We start from the raw sequence: 18,363 nt of genomic DNA, 5'->3' as shown, positions 1-18,363 counted from the left end.
CAGAAAACGTGTAACTGCGGGCTTTCCCACCCGCACCCCAGTTCCTGAAATAATGGCTCTGAGACTTAATTATATATGAACAAATGCCTAGGCCATAAGCTAGGGTTTGTCTCTGACTAGCTTGTAACGTAATTAGCCCATTTATTCTAGTCTACAAGTGCCACGTGGATGGTCACCTCCTCTCAGTCTGCCTCTGTCTCCTAAGAGTTCTGGGCACATCTTTCTGCATCTGACTCTTTCCCAGATTTTCTCTCAACCTGAATTCCCACCTCCTATTTCCTGCCTCTGCTCATTGGCCAACCAGCTTTTTATTGACAGGTGATACTCCATACAGTACATAAGAGATTCTCTCTACAAAAACAGAATTTGCTTATTTATGTGTATGGGCATCCTAGCTCTCTCTATATATATCGATCGATAGATAGATAGATAGATAGATCATGGAGATACATATCAAAGGAAGAAAGGGAACTTGTTGACCTTTCTCCCATGGCAGTAGGAACTGCTAGAAAATATCATGAGAGTACAGTCACACCCCTTTTGGAAAAGTACTGAGTCAGGTTAGAATGGGTGTAGCAGGAGCCAAGAGGACACTGGGAGCAAGAGGAAGTAGCTGGAGGTGAGTCTCCCTGAATGGGTAAGCAAGGGAGATCCCAGAGCCAGCAGAGGCTTGTAAGGGAAGGGAAGTTGGAAGCAGAAAGCAGCAGAGGGACCCATGGCCTCATGGGAAAGGAGCCCACCCGTTGCCGTGGTAGAGAAGGTCTGATCTCAGTGAGGGGAACAGAAGTGTCACTAGGACCGGCTTGGGCTTGGCTCCCAATCCTTGTTTTCACAAACTACCAGTGGGGCAGGGGCCCATAGAAGAAAAGGCAAGAAGGGACAGCGTGCCCATGTGTGACTTTGCTCTCATTTGGGGCACACGTGAAAAAGCGGGAGAGATGCCCTTTTTTATGTTGGTAAGGTAGTCAAGTCCTCGGGAAATAAAGCTACTAAAACACTTAACCGTGGCCTAAATTCTTAGCTGTCTTACATGTGAAATCTACTCAATTAGAAAAACAACTGGGGCCAGAGAGATGACTCAGTGGGTAGAGACACTTGCTGGGAAACCTGAGGGACTGAGTTTAATCCCTGGGACCTATGTGGTAGAAAAAGAGAAGCAACAATTGCAAGTTGTCCACTGACCTTCACACATGCGGCATGCATTACCACACGCATGCGCACATGCACACTCGAGCAACAGATGTCATTTTTTTCATCTGAAAGATCCTGAATCCCAGGGTCACACACAGCACACATGTTCAAAGCAGAACAGTGCCTCCATTTTTTTTGTCACGGGCTACAGCGACCAGCCCACAGTGCCAAATTGGGGCAAGCCCCAGCTGCTCTCTTTGCTCCCCTCTCCTCCCCTAAATTTGAGCCAAGGTCATTCTCGGTTATGGGAATGGTGGATGCGGGAAAGAAAGCATCCCAGTGAGCCAGGAAGAGGAGAGCAAAGGCTTCGCCCTCCTACGTCACATCCCACAGCCAGGGACCACACGGGAGCACGGGAAAGAAAAATGGTGAGACACAGGGACCTTGCCTTGCCAGCAGAATATAGTGACCTGCTTTGTCCCGGGTTGGTGGGATGGCTCAGTAGGTAAAGATGCTTGCTACCTAAACTAGACAATGAGTCCGGCTCCTGGGACCACAGGGTAGAAGGAGAGAGCCGATTTTCTCCAATTGTTCACCTATGTCTTCTCTCTCTATGGCACTCACACACACATAAACATAAACAAACAAAATGTAGTAAAATGTTTTTTCAAAGAAGGTTCTTATGTAACCCCTGGCAGGCCATCAGGGAATATAGTAAATTCCAGGTCACCCATAGCTAAATAGAGAGACCTTCCCCCCACACCCATTTTTTTTTTTTTGAATTTTTAAGGAGCAACTATGACATTTCTTTAAAAGCTGCATTGCTAGGATACAGGAAGTGGGATACAGAACTGATTATGTGAGAGAAGTTCTCAGAGGCTACCAAGATTGCTAATGTCTGACTACCTACCTAACAACCCCAAGGACTTGGTGGTCTGAGGCAGGAGTATTGAAAGGCCAGTCTGGACAACCTGGTGAAACTTGTCTTAGAGTAAGACAGGGCTGCAGGTCACTTAATGTAGTGCCTGACTGAGTTCAATCCCTAGCACAGAACGAAACCAGGGCTGCAGTCCCAATTGGAGGTGGAGGCCAGAGGATAAAATTAAAGTGGGTGGCTACCTAGCAAGTCTGATGCCAGCTTGGAATACATCAGACCCTGTCTCCATTGACAGAGGAGTGGAGATGGTTCAGCGGTTACAGGACCAGGTCCTATATGCTCTGGCTCCTATTACTATTTGGTGACTGACTTGCCTATAACTCCAGCTCCTACGAGTCCATCATTTCAGCCTCAGGAACACAGACTCACAGACAGACATAACATTTAAAAAATTATATATCTTAAGTTTTTCACATGGTTTGTCTGTACCACATAAGAGCTGATGCCAGAAGGCACCAATTGTCCTGGAAATGGAGGTAAGAGGAGGGTTGTGTGCCACCCCGTGGGGCTGGGAATCAAACCTGAGTCCTCTGCAAAAGCAGCCAGTGCTCTCAAGCTCCCAAAATTATGTATAACACACACACACACACACACACACACACACACACTCAGCTTGGATGTGAACTGGAACACCACACCACTCACTGAAAGTTCACCTCCCTACTAAGTTCAGACAGGCAAGGCAAACACAGGAAGGAAAGATGTCCAGCCAGGGTGGGTCGCAGCAGACGTGCAGTTTTCTGGTCTCTACTGTCCTCTATAGAAGTGTTTCTACTGTGTAGTAAAGGGGAACTGAGACTTCTACAATGCCCTTTACTGTTTTAATGGCTGGTGACAAAGGGTCAGTTTATAATGAGAACAGGAAGTAAGTCCACTCCTGTGACTGAAAAAGTCCAAAGACACAGATCGGCATCTTTATTGTGGCTTTTTCCACCTCCTAGAGAAGTTTCTGTTTCGTTTTTCTTTGTCATTTTATACCATTATTAGAATGATTTTGAACAGTGCAAGCTATTTGGACAGCCAGGAAATCCCAGAAGTCAGGAATGTAGCTCAGAGATAGATTGCTTGCTAGCAGAGAGAAGCCTCGGGTTCTGTCCACAGCTATGGGGTGAGACACCCCAGGGCACCTGCTGGAGTTACCCCTAATTGTTTCTGCTCCACCCTCCTCCTACTGTACACACCCAAAGTAGTGATTCACTGGAGTCAACTAGGATTAGGAGGCGAGAAGTGAAGTGGCAGGTGTAGAAGTGACATCTATGTGACAAGAGAGGGCACAGAACAGGGCCGAGCAAAGCAATAATAATAATAATAATAATAATAATAATAATAATAATAATCCTCCGTGTGACCTTGGCAAGCTTACGACTCTCTGGGCGTCTCCTCCGTAAAGCCAGACCCAGCCACGGAGCAGTCCACGCTCTTAGCCTGACGAAATGGAGCTCAGGCTGCCCTGCCCTTTAGAAGCGGGTTTCCCCGGCAGAATCCAGCTCCTCAGGGCGCACGCGATGGGACACGCCCCGGAGCCCGATCGCATCCTGCATCCGTGGCGTGCGGCTGTCTCATTGGACAGCACGGCTCTGCAGGGCCGCCCTGCAGCCAATCGCATCTGTAGGGCGGAGCTTCGCCTGCTGTGCGGAGGGCTCAGGCAGATGCTTTAGCTCTGCAGTGGAGTCCCACTGTATCTGACCGTCCACGCTGGCCATGCAGGAGCCCCTGCTAAGAGCCGAGGGACTGGACTATGACACCTTCCCCGAGGTGCCCGCGTCGCCCGGAGAGAGAGAACGAGCCGGGTGAGAGTCTCAGGGCGTGGGGATGGGAGGTTGGGATGGCCTTATCTCCAGCAGGCGACACACATCTCGGGCCATTACTGACTTCTGGTGAGTGGCCACCAAGAGTCATCTGACTCTTACCGCATGCTTGCAAGTCCTATTTAAAGAACTGGACCACCATAAAGAAGAGAGCCTCCAAAGGAATACTGGGTGGGGTTCCCACCTGCCACAGGGGGAGGACATAGGTCTTGCCTAAGATCACAGAACATCTTTGAGCATCACAACAGGAGGCAAAACCCACAATTTCCTTTCTGGAGAAAACGGGGCACCAGCCCCAGCTGACAGAGTGGGGATTTCCCAGAGCTGCTGCTAAGGCCTGAAGACAACTTGACAGGCCCTGGACCCAGGCCTCTCCCGGCTATCTGCTGAGCTGGATGGTCATGGGCTCAGGGAAGGCAGCAGTCTGGGAACTCAGGGTCCATTTAAAGGACTTGTCCTTGGTCCTTTGGTTCTACCCCATCTCCCACCAGGGCCTTGCAAAACAGAAGGGTGTTCCTGGCTACCTTCGCCGCTGTGCTGGGCAATTTCAGCTTTGGGTATGCCTTGGTCTACACATCTCCAGTCATCCCTGAACTGAAGCTCTCTTCTGATCCAGCACTACACCTGGACAAGATCCAGGCATCCTGGTTTGGGGTGAGGCATGTTCTCTAAATCAGATGACATAGTGAAGGGAGCATGGGCCCACTCAGCCTGTTTACCACAGGGAACTAAAATCACTAAAATCACCGGGCCTTGGAACCGCCCCTAGAACACTGGTACCTCTCCCTAACACACATTCCTGTCTGCTAGCAGTGATGGCAAGTGATGTGAGGAAGTGGCATCCTGCAGAGATGTGGGCGGGGCTGAGGGGAAAGATTTCCCAACCCCATGCCCAAAGCCAAGTGGCCACAGCAGAGCTGACATCCTCCTGGGTACCTGGAGGCAGTCACACCAGGTGCCAGAGGGATGAGAGGTGCCATATGGACAAGGACAGAGAGTGTGGCTAAACAGAGCCCAGGAGCCCAAGACTTTAACGTTAGAATGTCAGTAGACCCCGAGTTAGGACTGCAACTTGACAGCAAAGCTGGAAAGATTTGGGGTCTCCTGAGCATTTCAAATGGGGTGGGCATGTGCAAGGCACACACAGCATATGCTGAGCACATGCCAGACACTTCGTGAAATATCTTCACCCCTGAGGTTAACTGTGTTCTTCCCATAACACAGCTAAGAAACTGAGGCTTAAGAGGCCACACTGTGTGCCCTGGTCCCACTGCTCATGAGTGGCAGACTCCAGCCAAATTCTTTATTCCTCAGCAACTCCAATGACCCCCAAATCTTAAAGTCCTAGACCTTCAAGTCATAGGGTTCTCTTTGGTAGTGTGTGAGCCATAGAGAACGCCTTTAACTTAAGCACTTGGGAGGCTGGAGGAAGATCATGTTCTTGAGGCCTGCTTGGGCTCAAAAAAATATTGGACACTCCTGGACAGAGCCACTGTAGACAGGCGCCCCCCCCAGCACCACCCCCCCACCGCACCTCTGGAGTAGAACAATAGTCAGGGTGCCATTACCTATAGTTGTCCACAGGCTGCTGTGCACCTCTGCTGACAGGGAACTCTACCAATGAATGCCTGGGTTCTGGAGGAACTCTCTCTAGACTCTGGTGGGAGTGAGGGCTCTTAAAGCCACTGTATCTTCTTGCACCCCTGCAGTCCGTGTTCACCTTGGGTGCCGCAGCAGGGGGCCTCAGTGCTATGCTACTCAATGACCTCCTGGGCCGGAAGCTCAGCATCATGTTCTCGGCTGTCCCTTCAGCCATTGGCTATGCACTCATGGCTGGTGCCCATGGCCTCTGGATGCTTCTGTTGGGGAGGACGCTGACGGGCTTTGCCGGAGGACTCACTGCTGCCTGCATCCCGGTAAGGCCAGATGTCTCCACCGCCTTGGGGCTGTTCTGGGCCACCCTGCCTCTGAGCCTTTGCTCAGTGAGAGTGTGTGCGGTTCACTACATTGCCCAGATAACCTCAGCTTCCTCCACCAAAGCAGCCGACATCATTGTCACCCAAGACTTCCTACCCTGCGTTTTGACCTCAGTTCCATGCATTGCTCAACTGAAAAAATTTGCATTGCACAAGGGATGTGAAGGGAAGTTCCTGCCCACCCCCACCCCAACTGCTTACCTCATGTAATACTCCATACACAAACTTAACCTCTGACCAAGCCCAGAAAAGAGGTCACTAGGGCAAATACAGATGCCTGCTCAGCCCCAAGTCTGAAGACCCTCGCCCATACCCGCCAGAGCTGAGTGCTTCTGCATACTTCTTTGCTAGGGAAGGGAAGGTCAGAGCTATGGTCAGAACAAGACTTCTGCCAGCTTCTCCAGGCTCCCAAATCCCTCCATCACCCTGGTGGACCCAGGAACATGAATTCCCCACTAAAGTCCCAAGTTGGGGCATGTGCCTTACAGGTGTACGTGTCTGAGATTGCACCCCCTGGTGTTCGTGGGGCCCTGGGGGCCACACCGCAGCTCATGGCCGTGTTTGGATCCCTGTCTCTTTACGCCCTCGGCAAGTACCAGCCTGCACTCCAGCATTCAGGTTCTGGAGGTGGGGGGAATGGGACTCTTCCTGAAGAAGGCCAGCACGGATAGACAGGACGTCTGGCTTCCTAGCCCCAATAGGCACCACCTCTGAGCACTGAGGCCTATCCTACTGCAGCAGTTTCAGACCATCTTCCCACAGCACAGGGGTCCTGTCAGTTCATGAGGGAAGCCGATATGGGAGTTGGCCTGCCTGTGTGATGGGGTGAGAGCCCCAGGCCCAGCCTTCCCAATACTCTCCCATTATACTGAGGCTGTTTAGGGATCTCACTTTAGTGCCAGGGCCCAGGCAATTCCTGAAGCCCCTAACTGCCCTTACTACAGGGTCTTGGGCAATCAGGGAGCTAGGCTGGGGAGCAGTGGGGTTACTCAGGCCCCATCCCCTAACTGAAGCCTCTCTCACCAGGCCTGCTGCTACCTTGGCGATGGCTAGCTGTGGCCGGGGAGGGGCCTGTTCTCATCATGATCCTGCTGCTCAGCTTCATGCCCAACTCTCCTCGCTTCCTGCTCTCAAAGAGCCGGGATGAGGAGGCACTGCAGGCGCTGACCTGGCTGCGAGCTGACTCCGAGGTCCATTGGGAGTTTGAGCAGATCCAGGACAACGTGCGGAGACAGGTGCAGCATGTGTGGTACTGCTTGATCAGGCCCCGACACAGAAAGCTGTGTAGCCTCGGACAGTCACTAGGCCTCTCTGTGCCTTGGTTGGTTGCCTTTCCTCAAACGAGCGGTTCCTGCCAGTGTGCAGAGCCCTTGCAGCTTCCTGTGGCTGGGCCTTTCTTGGGAGAGGGAAAAAGGAGGTCTCTCCTAGACTCACAAGTGCCAAGACAGGGTGGCCAGGGCTGGAGAACCCGACATAGCCCTCAACAGCAGCTTTGTGTTCCAGAGTAGCCGAGTGTCGTGGGCGGAGGCCCGGGAGCCCCGTGTGTACCGGCCCGTTCTCATTGCAGTGCTGATGCGCTTTCTGCAGCAGCTGACGGGCATCACACCCATCCTGGTGTACCTACAGACCATCTTCGACAGCACATCCGTGGTGCTGGTGAGAACTCACTCGGCCGGCACTGCCCAGAGCCCTGACAGGCAGGACAGCCAGGAAGTTAGTGGCTGAGACCTGGATGCCTCTCATTCACAACCTGCCTCAATACATTCTTCTCAAGTGAAGCTTAAGTGCTTTAAAATACGCAGAATAACAGAAAAGAACAATGTAATAGAATATATAACTCTTGGGACAGTGGCCCCAGGCTCAGATCCCAGGAAGAACTGTAAGGTCCCTGGGAGCCCAGTTCCACCCCAGGTTCTTCCTGCAATGAAGTGTAAAGATAAGTGACTCAAATCTACCACTGCTGCCCAACCAGGGGCTGTGCCCACTATGGCTAGTAGCAGGCACAGTAGACATGCCCCTGCTGGGGCACAGAAGTACCACCTAGGGCACAATCGCTAAGATAGCTCATGGCCCCCCAAAAAGGGAGGGAGGCGGTGACCCTGGACTTAGGGCTGAATGTCCTTGGTGCATCAGGGTCAGGGTGGGGCACGGGACACCAGGCCAGGCCTCTCAGCCCAGTGCCCTGCCCCACAGCCCTCCCAGCAGGATGCAGCGATAGTTGGTGCTGTGAGACTCCTGTCTGTGCTGATTGCTGCTGTCACCATGGACCTGGCCGGCCGAAAAGTCCTGCTCTACGTGTCAGGTGAGTGTCTCCACTGTAATGTACGCCTCTTACTCCTACAGCCACTGCAACGTGTAGGCCACAGCCAAGCCTCCCTAGCACGCGGCCCAGGACCTAGCAAATGGCAGCTGCTACACACAGGTCTGCTCCAAGCACAGAGGCGCCCACCCACCCACCCAACTCAATGGTGTGGCAGGAGACCCTGAGCTTGCCCTTCTGTGTTGGGGGCAGAGGTGTGTAGTGGGGCTCGGAACAGACCTCACACTTGGAGGAATCTGGCCTTGATGTGCCATGATCCACAGCATCCGTCATGTTTGCTGCCAACCTGACGCTGGGGCTGTACGTCCAGTTTGTGCCAAGACCTCTGACCCCCAACAGCACTGTGGAGATCGCGACCCTGGGGGGCACAACCTTCAACTATCTCACCCTGATACCCCTGCTGGCCACCATGCTCTTCATTATGGGTAGGATGGGGAGACCTGGGATGGGCTGTTCGGGGGGATGGAGACCACAAGGGTTCCATCACTGTCCTGGGTTGCCTAAGGAGTTGGGGAGTTGGAGATTAGGGCCCTCTAGCAACTCAAGTCACATCATGTAACACCTCAGCTGAGATTCACAGGAGGAGCAGGCAGTCCTGCCCCAGGGCCTGAGCCCAACTGCTGCTCTCTTCTGGTCAGGCTATGCCATGGGCTGGGGTCCCATCACCTGGCTCCTCATGTCTGAGGTTCTGCCCCTGCGTGCCCGTGGTGTGGCCTCAGGGCTCTGCGTGCTGGTCAGCTGGCTCACAGCCTTCGTCCTCACTAAGTACTTCCTGCTGGCAGTGGTGAGTGTTTGGCCCCGGACTCCCAGCTAGGTTTCTTTCTTAGCAGTCCTCCCCAGTAGGCCCTGGAGAAGGGCCTCTGCAGGGCTAAGGCTGGTCAAGTGAGAACATGCTGGGGCTCTTTGGAGGAGTCAGGCTACCTCCCAGCCCAAGAATACAGCTCTGCCCACAGTACCCTGCTCAGCCAGCCGCACTGTCTCTTGGCTTCCTAGATGCTAGGCTTCTCTAATGTAACCCTGCTACCTGACTGTAGCATGGTGTGAGGGCCTTCCTAAATATACCTTGCTCCCAGCCCTGCAATCCAGCAGGCCCTGAAAACACCTGAATGCTGACTCGCTCCAGACTTTCGAAATGCAGATGGGTCAGCACAAGCTGGAGCCTGCCCTGCCCATTCAGTGACCACGGCTGAGAGGAGGGCTGACACAACAGGCTGCCCACAGGACCTGGAGGCAGCCTAGAGCTTGGGTGTGGAGGGCTAGAGTCTCCAGGCGAGATGGCTAAGGGGCAGCTTGGGAACAAATAGTAGGGAAGGCTGGGAGGTTTCCAAGAGGGGCAGTGACCGGATGAAGGCCCCACAGGCTGTCAGTGCTAGCCAGGCCCATAAAATTCTGGCGGAAGCCGTGCATGCTCAGTAACTCCTTTCCCAACTCCCTACTGCAGAATGCCTTCGGCCTCCAGGTGCCTTTCTTCTTCTTCTCGGCCATCTGCCTGCTCAGCCTGCTCTTCACAGGCTGCTGTGTGCCTGAGACCAGGGGCCGCTCGCTGGAGCAGATCGAGGCCTTCTTCCATACTCGCAGGATGTCCTTCAGGCCCTAGTCAGGGGCTTGCCTGTAAGGGGCCAAACCACCCAGGCCAGGCCTATGCACTGGCCACAGACTCACACCTGCACCCAGGAGCAGCAGCACCCTTGCCATCAGCCAGAGCACACTTCCACCTCGGGACAGGCAGTTCACCAACAATGGGCTGCTGGGCTCCAGCAGGCAGCCTGCAGGGGGAGCTGCAGCCTGCAGTGCCGAGCTCTGCAGGGGGAGCAGGCAGCCCTGCCCCAGACTGAGCAGAGGCTGTACCCAAGAACAAGGCTGTCGGGACCTCCATTCTGGTTCCTCATTCCTACAAGTAACACTTCCCCATGTAGGTCCGTGTCGAGGACAGACAACAGAGATGGAGATGGCAAAGTGGCACTGTACAAGGACATTGTCACATCGTTCTGATAAACTGGACAGGGGGAGGACAGGGTCCTGCATCCACAAGGGTCTGGGTACCTTGGGGAACACTGGACGTCCAAAGGCCGGGAGCGAAGGACCCAGTCCAACCTTGGATACCACCAGTCTGCCAACTGTTCACTGTTTTTCAAAATAAAGAGCTGGGCCTACAGCCTCAGGGAAGAAAGAGGAGTGGGGTCTATCCCAGGGAAATGCTCCCTACCGCAGCAGCCAGGCAACCCCCAAACTCAGCCCAGACTGCCAGGACACTCTAGACATGATTACAGTACAGAGGAAGCAAGAGTCACCATGGGGTCCAGGGTCAGCTTGCCCTCTGTGCCTAGGCTACTTTCTCTGAGACCCTGTGAGCAGGCTCAGGCCAGGCTAGGCCCAGCTAGCACAGGCAGGGTCTCCCTGCCAATTACAGGCACTGGAGACAGAAGGTGACAGGCAGACTGTGCATACCAACTACCAACTTGCTTTACTCCAAATGTAACCTAGTCAACAAACAAACCAGGGGTGGATGGCAAAAGGAGCCACAGAAGACATCCAGACACAGACAAGAATGAGGCCTAATCTAGGCTGGACAGTGCCCATGCTCAGAGTCAAAGCAACAGGCTCCAGAGCCACTGTGCCATGGGCCTGCCAAGAACCTCAGGACTTAAGTGACTGACTGCCCCACATTGGTCTATGTCTGAGGGCCTCTACCTTTATACCTTGCCCCATGCCTGCTCAAAACGGATTCCCTAGTGAAGTACAATCTCACCATGCATGTAGCCTCCGAGTTCTACTGCAGAGGCAGGAGGCCTGGGCACGACTGGCCCAAGTCCATGCCTATCCAAATAACTAGAGGAACAGGTGGGGCCTGTTCTACTCCCGGGAGGTAGACAGGTCTTACTGAGAACATAGGCTCCACATATACAAACACACATACGTACACACATACATTCATACATACATACACAGAGCCCTTAAAACATACCTCTGGCTCAAGAAAAATAGCCTCTGATGAACGGTGAAGGCACATGACCCCCTAAGCTAGCTACACTATTACATTTCTGCCACCCGAGAGTTCAGCGTGGCCAGGCTCTCTGGAGAACTTATGCTATCCCCGAAGTCCACAGATCAGACTTCTATACCAAAGAGAATGTCTACTACTCCGGGCCTCAAGCACTGAGACACTAAGGATCCCCTAGAAACATGGCGGCTCCGGGGCTGGGTTCTAGTGCAGGAGGGAGGCAAGGCTCAGCACTTGACACATCATCTCCAGCCAGGCCACCAAACATGTGCCTAATGGCCAAGGACCCATCTAACAAGCCACTGATGCCAGTGTCACAGGACAGTGGGAAGAGAACAGTGCAGAGGAAGGTGAGGGGACAGAAAGACATGTCCCTGGAGCCATGTGCCAGTGGAACAGCTCTCCTTGCCCCAGCCACACAGGCTTACTCTCTGTGCTCTGGTACCCGAGAAGGGGCCAGCTCTGTGCGGGAGGTGGGTCTGGTCTCTGCCCAGCTCTCCAAAGGCTCCAGGCTGCCAGGGGCAAGTTGGGAAGAATACCTGAGGTGAATCCCTACTCATAAGGAACCTGCCATCCCTGACAAGGAGGTTCTCAGTGCAGACTAGCAGCAATACACACACACACAGCACATCGCACCAGACAGACAGACCACACACACACACACACACACACACACACTTTCTAGCACCGAGCAGCAGGGACCTTCCAGCAGCCCTCCGGCCACTGCCAAAGTTGCTCTTCTGCCCAGGAAGCTACATCCTGGGAAATGCTGTAGATTCTCAAATGAGCAGCCACCTCTCCTGCTCCTGGTGGCAGCCGCTGGCCTCAGGACACTGTTCTTCGCCTGCTCTGACGACAGGTCATGGAGCAGAACTGAAGCCCTAACTGCCAGCAAGCTTGACCCTGAAAAGGGTGAAACCTAAAGTGGCTTAAGCCTGGGTGAAGCCTCTTAACCAAGTGAGGACCGGTGTGTTCAGGGGAGGCTGCTCTTAGGTCTGGGGAGGGCCACCAGCACAGACTCTGCACCCCAGGCTGACAGGAGTGAGTTCATCCCATCCATAGCCCAGGCCTTCAGTGCCAGTGGGGCAGGAGCTCCAGGCTCAGGAGGTCCGGAGAACAGAGTGGAACAGGAAGAGTGGAACAGGAAGAGTGGGCACAGGAAGACTCAAGGCGCGCTCCTTGCAGGTGCTCCTCTCCCAGGCCATTTAACAGAGCTGATATCAGCCTTCTCGAGAATCCACAGACCCCGATGGCAGTAGGCAATGAGGACAGGCACTCTGCCTCACCTCACAGTTCTCCCTCGAATGTCTCAGCCAGCTTCTCCTCATCTGCCTGCTGCCTCTGCTGCTGGATCCGAGCATAAGAAATGGCATCACCCCTGGAGAGAGAAAAGCAGGTGTTCTATAGGCCTAGACCTCCCACCTCCCACTCCCAGGCTGCATCCCAGGCATGACCTGCAGGCAGACTCCCCCAGGACTGTGCTCCCCAGAGGCCCTGGTCAAGGGGGCAGAGCACTGTTACTCTGAGAGGGACACGTGTTGCCCAGCACTGACTGAACTGGAGGGAAGAAGTGGCAGCTGGCTGCAATGTCTGGTGCATACCTCACTGTGTATGAACCAGGCAAGAGGAACCACCTAGGCTGCCCCCTTATTTTTTGCCTCTATTCCTGAGAGCACAGATAAAGTCACTCGTGGCCAGTGCATAACAACTAGACAAAGGGTCCCACTCAGACCTTTCCCACTTCAGATGGGGTAGCAGGGGCAGCAGAGGGGGCCCCACCCCGGGACTAGACTGTAGACGCACTTTTTGCCCAGGGCAGACAGTCCATACAGCACCCCGGTGGCAAAGGCGATGGCATTGCCCAGCAGTGTAGTCAGGGTCAGGCTCATGACGATGGGGACGATGGCCATCCTAGGAGAAAACAGACATTCCTAAAATCCCATCTTTTCTGGGGTCAGAGTTCAAAACTGCACCAGGTCTTTGTGGCAAGATCTATGACCCACTCGTGGTTAAATAACAAAGAGCTGGGTAAATACCCCTACTATTCCCTAAAACAGAGAGGCTAGGCCTAGAGGGTCTGGGGTACAGTCCAGCTGTACAGCCCTGTGACCAAGTGAGCTTGTCAAGGCTCCACTTCACCGTATAGTGGGGTCCTGACATCTAGGTGAGGGCAGATGGCCACTTATCCTACACCCACATCCCAAGCACTGAATGAACGCTCTCATCAGTTCAGTAACCCTGGGCCAGCTGTTTCTCAACAAGTCCTCCCAGCTCATACCCCAGGAATACTGGACCCAGTGCAACTATGGGGCTTCAGTAGCAGCCTGGCGCCACCTAGTGGTGGGTTCATACAGCCCTAAGAACCTCTGCAGTTCAATCTTGAGGGATGGTATTTTTCCAACAAGAGGTGAATTGTGGATACGCTGACCCAGGAAGATGATGGAGCTTGCAGCTCAGCCCTCAGTCGTCACTTCTGGAGAGGAGGCTCACTGGGCACGAGGATGACACTCAGAGCCAACTGCACTCCTTGGACTTCAGGTGTAGACATCTGTGTATCCAGAAGTGCTTCAAAGGGCAGCAGGTCCTTGACTTGGACGGCTGCGATTGTGGTACTCAGCAGACATTGAGCTTTACGGCCACCTTATAAGATGCCATTCCAGGTCCCTGTGGCCAGCCAGCATCAGGGCTTTAAGCATGGTGAAGTTTAGTGACAGCCGTGTTTGGTAGGTGAGGTGTGCTACTGTGTTTTCAACAGGATATTTGTTTTACCAAAATGGAAGCTAAGTTGAGGATCCTCTATAATAAAATAATAGAAATCACAAGGCAAAAGACCAAAGGAGGAAAACCGTTAACATCAAAGGCAAATGACAGGCTGGAAAAATCGGAATGGGGAATGAAACAAAGGAATCTGAGCCCTTCAATACTGAAAGCACACAGCCTGAAAAGTCACACATCGAAGCTCTCAAGAGAGTGGGCCAGAAGCTAGAAACCCTTCGGAAAAGAGAATGAATTGAACCCGGAGGAGGCTATCTTACTTCTTAGACATAGGAAAGTGGCACTGGGCACTGGATGGGGAGGGGAGAGACACCAGAATGCCTCTTGGGGAAGTAACTGAGTCACGTGTGTTAAGATCTTTTGAATGATCATAACCTAGTCTGGTGATTCCACACCTGGAAACATCTCCTAAGGATGTCATCATGGTAGCTTGGCCGCAGATGTTCACCTGACTTGATTGACACCAGCTAACAAATTAAGACAAAGCCAGTAAGTATGGACAGCTGAATAAATGTGCTTAACAGTAAAAGGAATGCCATCATTTTTATGACAATACTGAAAATGTTGAAACCATAGCAAGTCAAAAAGAGCAGGTACAAACTTATGTATAATAGTTATAAGCATGTTAAAAATGAGCTTCAAACATGTCTGCACTTAGACTGGAGGAACACATGCCAATAGATGAACAGGTAGTGAGGACCGGAATGACCATTTTTTACTTTACAAATGACTTTTGGTAAACATACATTATTGTCAGCATCATGACAACACATCTTAAAAATCCAAAGAAAGCCAGGTATGGTGGTACACACACCTTTAATCCCAGCACTCAGGAGGCAGAGACAGATGAATCTCTGTGAGTTCAAGGCCAGCCAGGACTACATAATAAGACCATCTCAAATACAGAGGGAAAAGAAAAGACAGGGAGGGGTAAGGAGATGGCTTAGCTGGTGCCTGCTGCATGCGCACGAGAGCCTGTTTGGAGCCCCATACAAACCCAGGTGCTCTGGGGCTGGTGAGGTGGAAACAGGTGGATTCCTAGAGCTCACTGGCTTAGCAGTCTAGCCAAATATGTGAGCTCCAGGCTCAGAGAGAGAGACCCTGTCTCTAAAAGCAAATAGAAAATGACTGAGGAAAATACCTGATGTCCACATTAGTATTTTCCACTTGCATGCACACCCACCTGTATGTATGCATGCCTGTACACGTGCATGTGCACGCGCGCGCACAGACACACACACACACACACACACACACCATGCTACACTGATTATTAGAATTTTATAACTCCAGGATCCCCTGATTTTAGACACAGCAGAAGACTGTCAGCAGGCACACACACTGTGTGCTCCCTGCAAAAGCCTCTGAACCCCCACCAATCCTGAGCGTGGGTACCCTGATCTTAGAGACAATATTGGTAATTATAACGAGTATTGCTGCCTAGCCGGGCTCTCATGACAAAGCCCTTCTTCAGAAGCTCCCAGGTACAGTTTTACCTCAGAAGTGCTGCAGACACACTGCACTTATCAGAACCAGAGAAGTGTGGATTTAGAGGGAAATGGCTTTTCTGTTCTGCAGTGTCACATCTGGCCACACTCCTCACAAGGCTTCACCATGCCTACACATACATTAGCAAATGCTGATGTCCACATATCCACTACAACCTGTCCGGAAGCCCCCAAGTGAAAGTAAATCCAGCCACTTCCCCATCCTTCCACTAGTGATCTTAGGACACTTGTGTGACCGTAGCTGCCAGCTGCTTCCCCATCCTTCCACTAGTGATCTTACGACACTTGTGTGACCGTAGCTGCCAGCCGCTTCCCCATCCTTCCACTAGTGATCTTAGGACACTTGTGTGGCCATAGCTGCCATCTGAGCTCCAGGAGGCAGATACTGGGTTCCATTCTTTAGCACCTGTTACTGGATGAGCCAGTGACTGTGTCCACAGCTATCAAATAAAAGCTCTGCAGAAGAAAAGGCCTCTACCTGTTCCTGCCCCACCTACCTCACAACACTGTTTTAATCAGCAAGAGTTTGGGAACCATGTCATAGGCCCCTCCCAACAGCCCCTCACCCGCAGTAGAAGACAGCCTTCTGCCAGGAGCGCAGCCGGTCAACCTTCTCAGCTACTGTGTTTGCAAACTCCACAAACTGGCAGCAGAAGGGAGCCTCGCACAACAACAGGATGAAGGCGTTCATGCTGCAGGGGCAAAGGCAGAAAGGACAATGATAGTTTACAACCTGGGGCTACAACAGCCCTCATGCCAGTGGTTCAAGGAATACTACCACCTCATAGGCCCTGAACTTCCATAAACACCTGGATTCGACAGGGTACCAGTTTCTGCCAAGCAATTCAACAACCCACCCCACCCCACTGCTGCACCAGCATCCCTAACTACCCAAGCACCCTGGAGGAAGAGCCTGGCGTCTGATCTCTTTATTGTTCCAACAGTGAAACGAAGAACTAAGACTTTTGCCTCCATATTCTCTTTAGCCAGCAGCACCTTCATGCACAGAACTTAGCCACACTGCCTGTTGTTAATACTATCCCCATAGTCGCTAACACTGACATCAAGGGTAGGCTGCCCCCAGCAGAAGTGCAAGGTCCGGAGCCACCGAGGACTACCCATGGCCTGAGCTGGGAGCATGTGAGTCAGGGAGATAGAGATGCAGGTAGTGGGCTGCTCATGCTGGGAGCTTCCACGCGGGAACCTTTAATCCTCGCCCGGTTGCTGGAATATGCTGCTGGTGCTAAAGGCCTTTGCTCCCATAGGCGGGCAATGGTCATGACCAGACAACAGGGTCATTGCCGGGCCCCACATGTATCTGGGAGCAAAGTGCCACCGACCACCTGATTAATAGACACACCTCTTGTAACTCGTGGCCACTGCCCATCTCCCCACCACCCATCACCAGTCTTCCAGATGCCAGCTCACCGTTCCACCAATCTGTACGTAACCTCTATAGTTCCCATCCTTGCCGCCCTGGGCCAGCATAAGCCTCGGTATACATCACCAGAAGACCCAAATCATCCTGACCCTCACGAGGCCCAAGGCAAGGCCTACCTATACCTTGCCCAAGATGACTGTTTGTACAGTGCCAATGTACAGTGCTTCCCATGCACCTTGAGCAGCGCTCACTCTGGCATCCCTTTCCCTGGGACCTGGCTGCTCAGGAAGAGGGGTAAAAGAAGCTCCCTGTGGATGCTGTAGCCACCAGGTCCACCTGCATCTGACCCCCCGACCCCCGCCAACTCTAGCCCTGCTAACGGCCTCACAGCTAGCTCACCACCCTCCTCTCTTTGTCACAGACCCTCGATTCTGACCTTACACACTATGGCCCTGAAGCTCCCAGAGAGAAAGGCCCATTGTGGTAGACAAGGAGTCTACAGTGTCTGGCTGGGTAGATGCTGCAACTGTGTCTGTGACATTGTCCCCAATAAAGACTCAAGCGACTATCTGGAAACCTAGGAGCAGGAAGGGGGATGAGACCTGCACCACATGCTTTGAACCCCACCCAGGCAGCACATTCACGGTTACTCACATCATCCACACGCCGGCTGCGATGTTCAGAGGGTGGATAGTGACGCAGTTGAAGAGTCCAGAGATGGCACAGGCTTCAAAACAAGAGACAATGAATGGGCAGGGGTTAGCAGAGTATGGCAGTGTGTAGAAGGCACTGAGAACACATGGGGCTCCCTTTAGATGCTCAGCACTAGGGCTTCCCTCAGCAGCCACCATCACCTGAGACAGCGGAGTAGTAAGTGTAGTCTGAGCTCAAGTCAAGCTACTTTCATACCTGGAGGATGTAAAGGCTTAAGGCTCTGATGGGCTGGCCCTTGGTTCCAGGTTACTACAAACCCTCTCACGAAGTCGGGCTTGACAGCACACATCTTTAATGTGTCCCCTCTGGGCCGGGGTGGGTCGTTCTTTGGTGTACTAGTCCAGGCTGGGATTGTGGGTTATACAGGTTCATTTTCCTAGTTTCTCCAGAGTTTTCTTTAGAATGTGAACTGGCCTTTCTTGGGGCTTCTCTTTCCTTATCTTTACCAGCATCTGTCGCTGTAAATCCTGATTTTTGGCAGTCAATGTATATAAAGCACCACATATCTTAATAGCCCTTTAACTGAAGACCATTTCTTACGCATGGCCACCTTCTGGCTTGTCACTGTCAGCGGCTGTTTTCTCAGGAGGCGGCTTCCTTCTTTGTGTTTCTTTTCCTTGAGGAGTTGCTTGTGCTCTGGCCAATTGCAAAAACCCCTCAGAATAGCACTCTGTGTATCCAGGGGATTTTCACCAAACAGACAGTCTTTTTTTTTTTTTTTTTTTCCTTTTTTGGTTTTTCGAGACCGGGTTTCTCTGTATAGCCCTGGCTGTCCTGGAACTCACTTTGTAGACCAGGCTGGCCTCGAACTC

General features: G+C 52.6%; 2 protein-coding genes across 2 annotated transcripts in view; one reads left to right on the top strand and one right to left on the bottom strand.

Moving 5' to 3' along the window:
- Positions 1 to 3,676: 3,676 nt before the first annotated feature.
- Slc2a6 (solute carrier family 2 member 6) lies at positions 3,677 to 10,333 on the top strand. Its single transcript, XM_021194106.2, has 10 exons — positions 3,677 to 3,858; positions 4,368 to 4,530; positions 5,586 to 5,792; positions 6,341 to 6,440; positions 6,879 to 7,087; positions 7,356 to 7,508; positions 8,046 to 8,154; positions 8,436 to 8,597; positions 8,811 to 8,956; positions 9,614 to 10,333. The coding sequence occupies exons 1-10, from the start codon at positions 3,770 to 3,772 to the stop codon at positions 9,767 to 9,769; spliced, it is 1,494 nt and encodes a 497-aa protein (XP_021049765.1). The 5' UTR covers positions 3,677 to 3,769; the 3' UTR covers positions 9,770 to 10,333.
- Positions 10,311 to 18,363, bottom strand: part of Cacfd1 (calcium channel flower domain containing 1) — an 11,889-nt gene continuing 3,836 nt past the window's right edge. The window contains exons 2-5 of the mRNA XM_021194633.2: positions 17,492 to 17,564; positions 16,023 to 16,148; positions 12,977 to 13,084; positions 10,311 to 12,551 (exon numbers count right to left, since the gene is read on the bottom strand). Coding sequence (XP_021050292.1) covers positions 12,461 to 12,551; positions 12,977 to 13,084; positions 16,023 to 16,148; positions 17,492 to 17,564 — 398 coding nt within the window. The 3' untranslated portion in view covers positions 10,311 to 12,460. The remainder of the gene's footprint in view (positions 12,552 to 12,976; positions 13,085 to 16,022; positions 16,149 to 17,491; positions 17,565 to 18,363) is intronic.

Source organism: Mus pahari, chromosome 3 (genome assembly GCF_900095145.1).
Source record: "Mus pahari chromosome 3, PAHARI_EIJ_v1.1, whole genome shotgun sequence".
Classification (NCBI taxonomy): Eukaryota; Metazoa; Chordata; class Mammalia; order Rodentia; family Muridae; genus Mus; species Mus pahari.
This window is presented reverse-complemented; position numbering and strand designations above follow the sequence as displayed.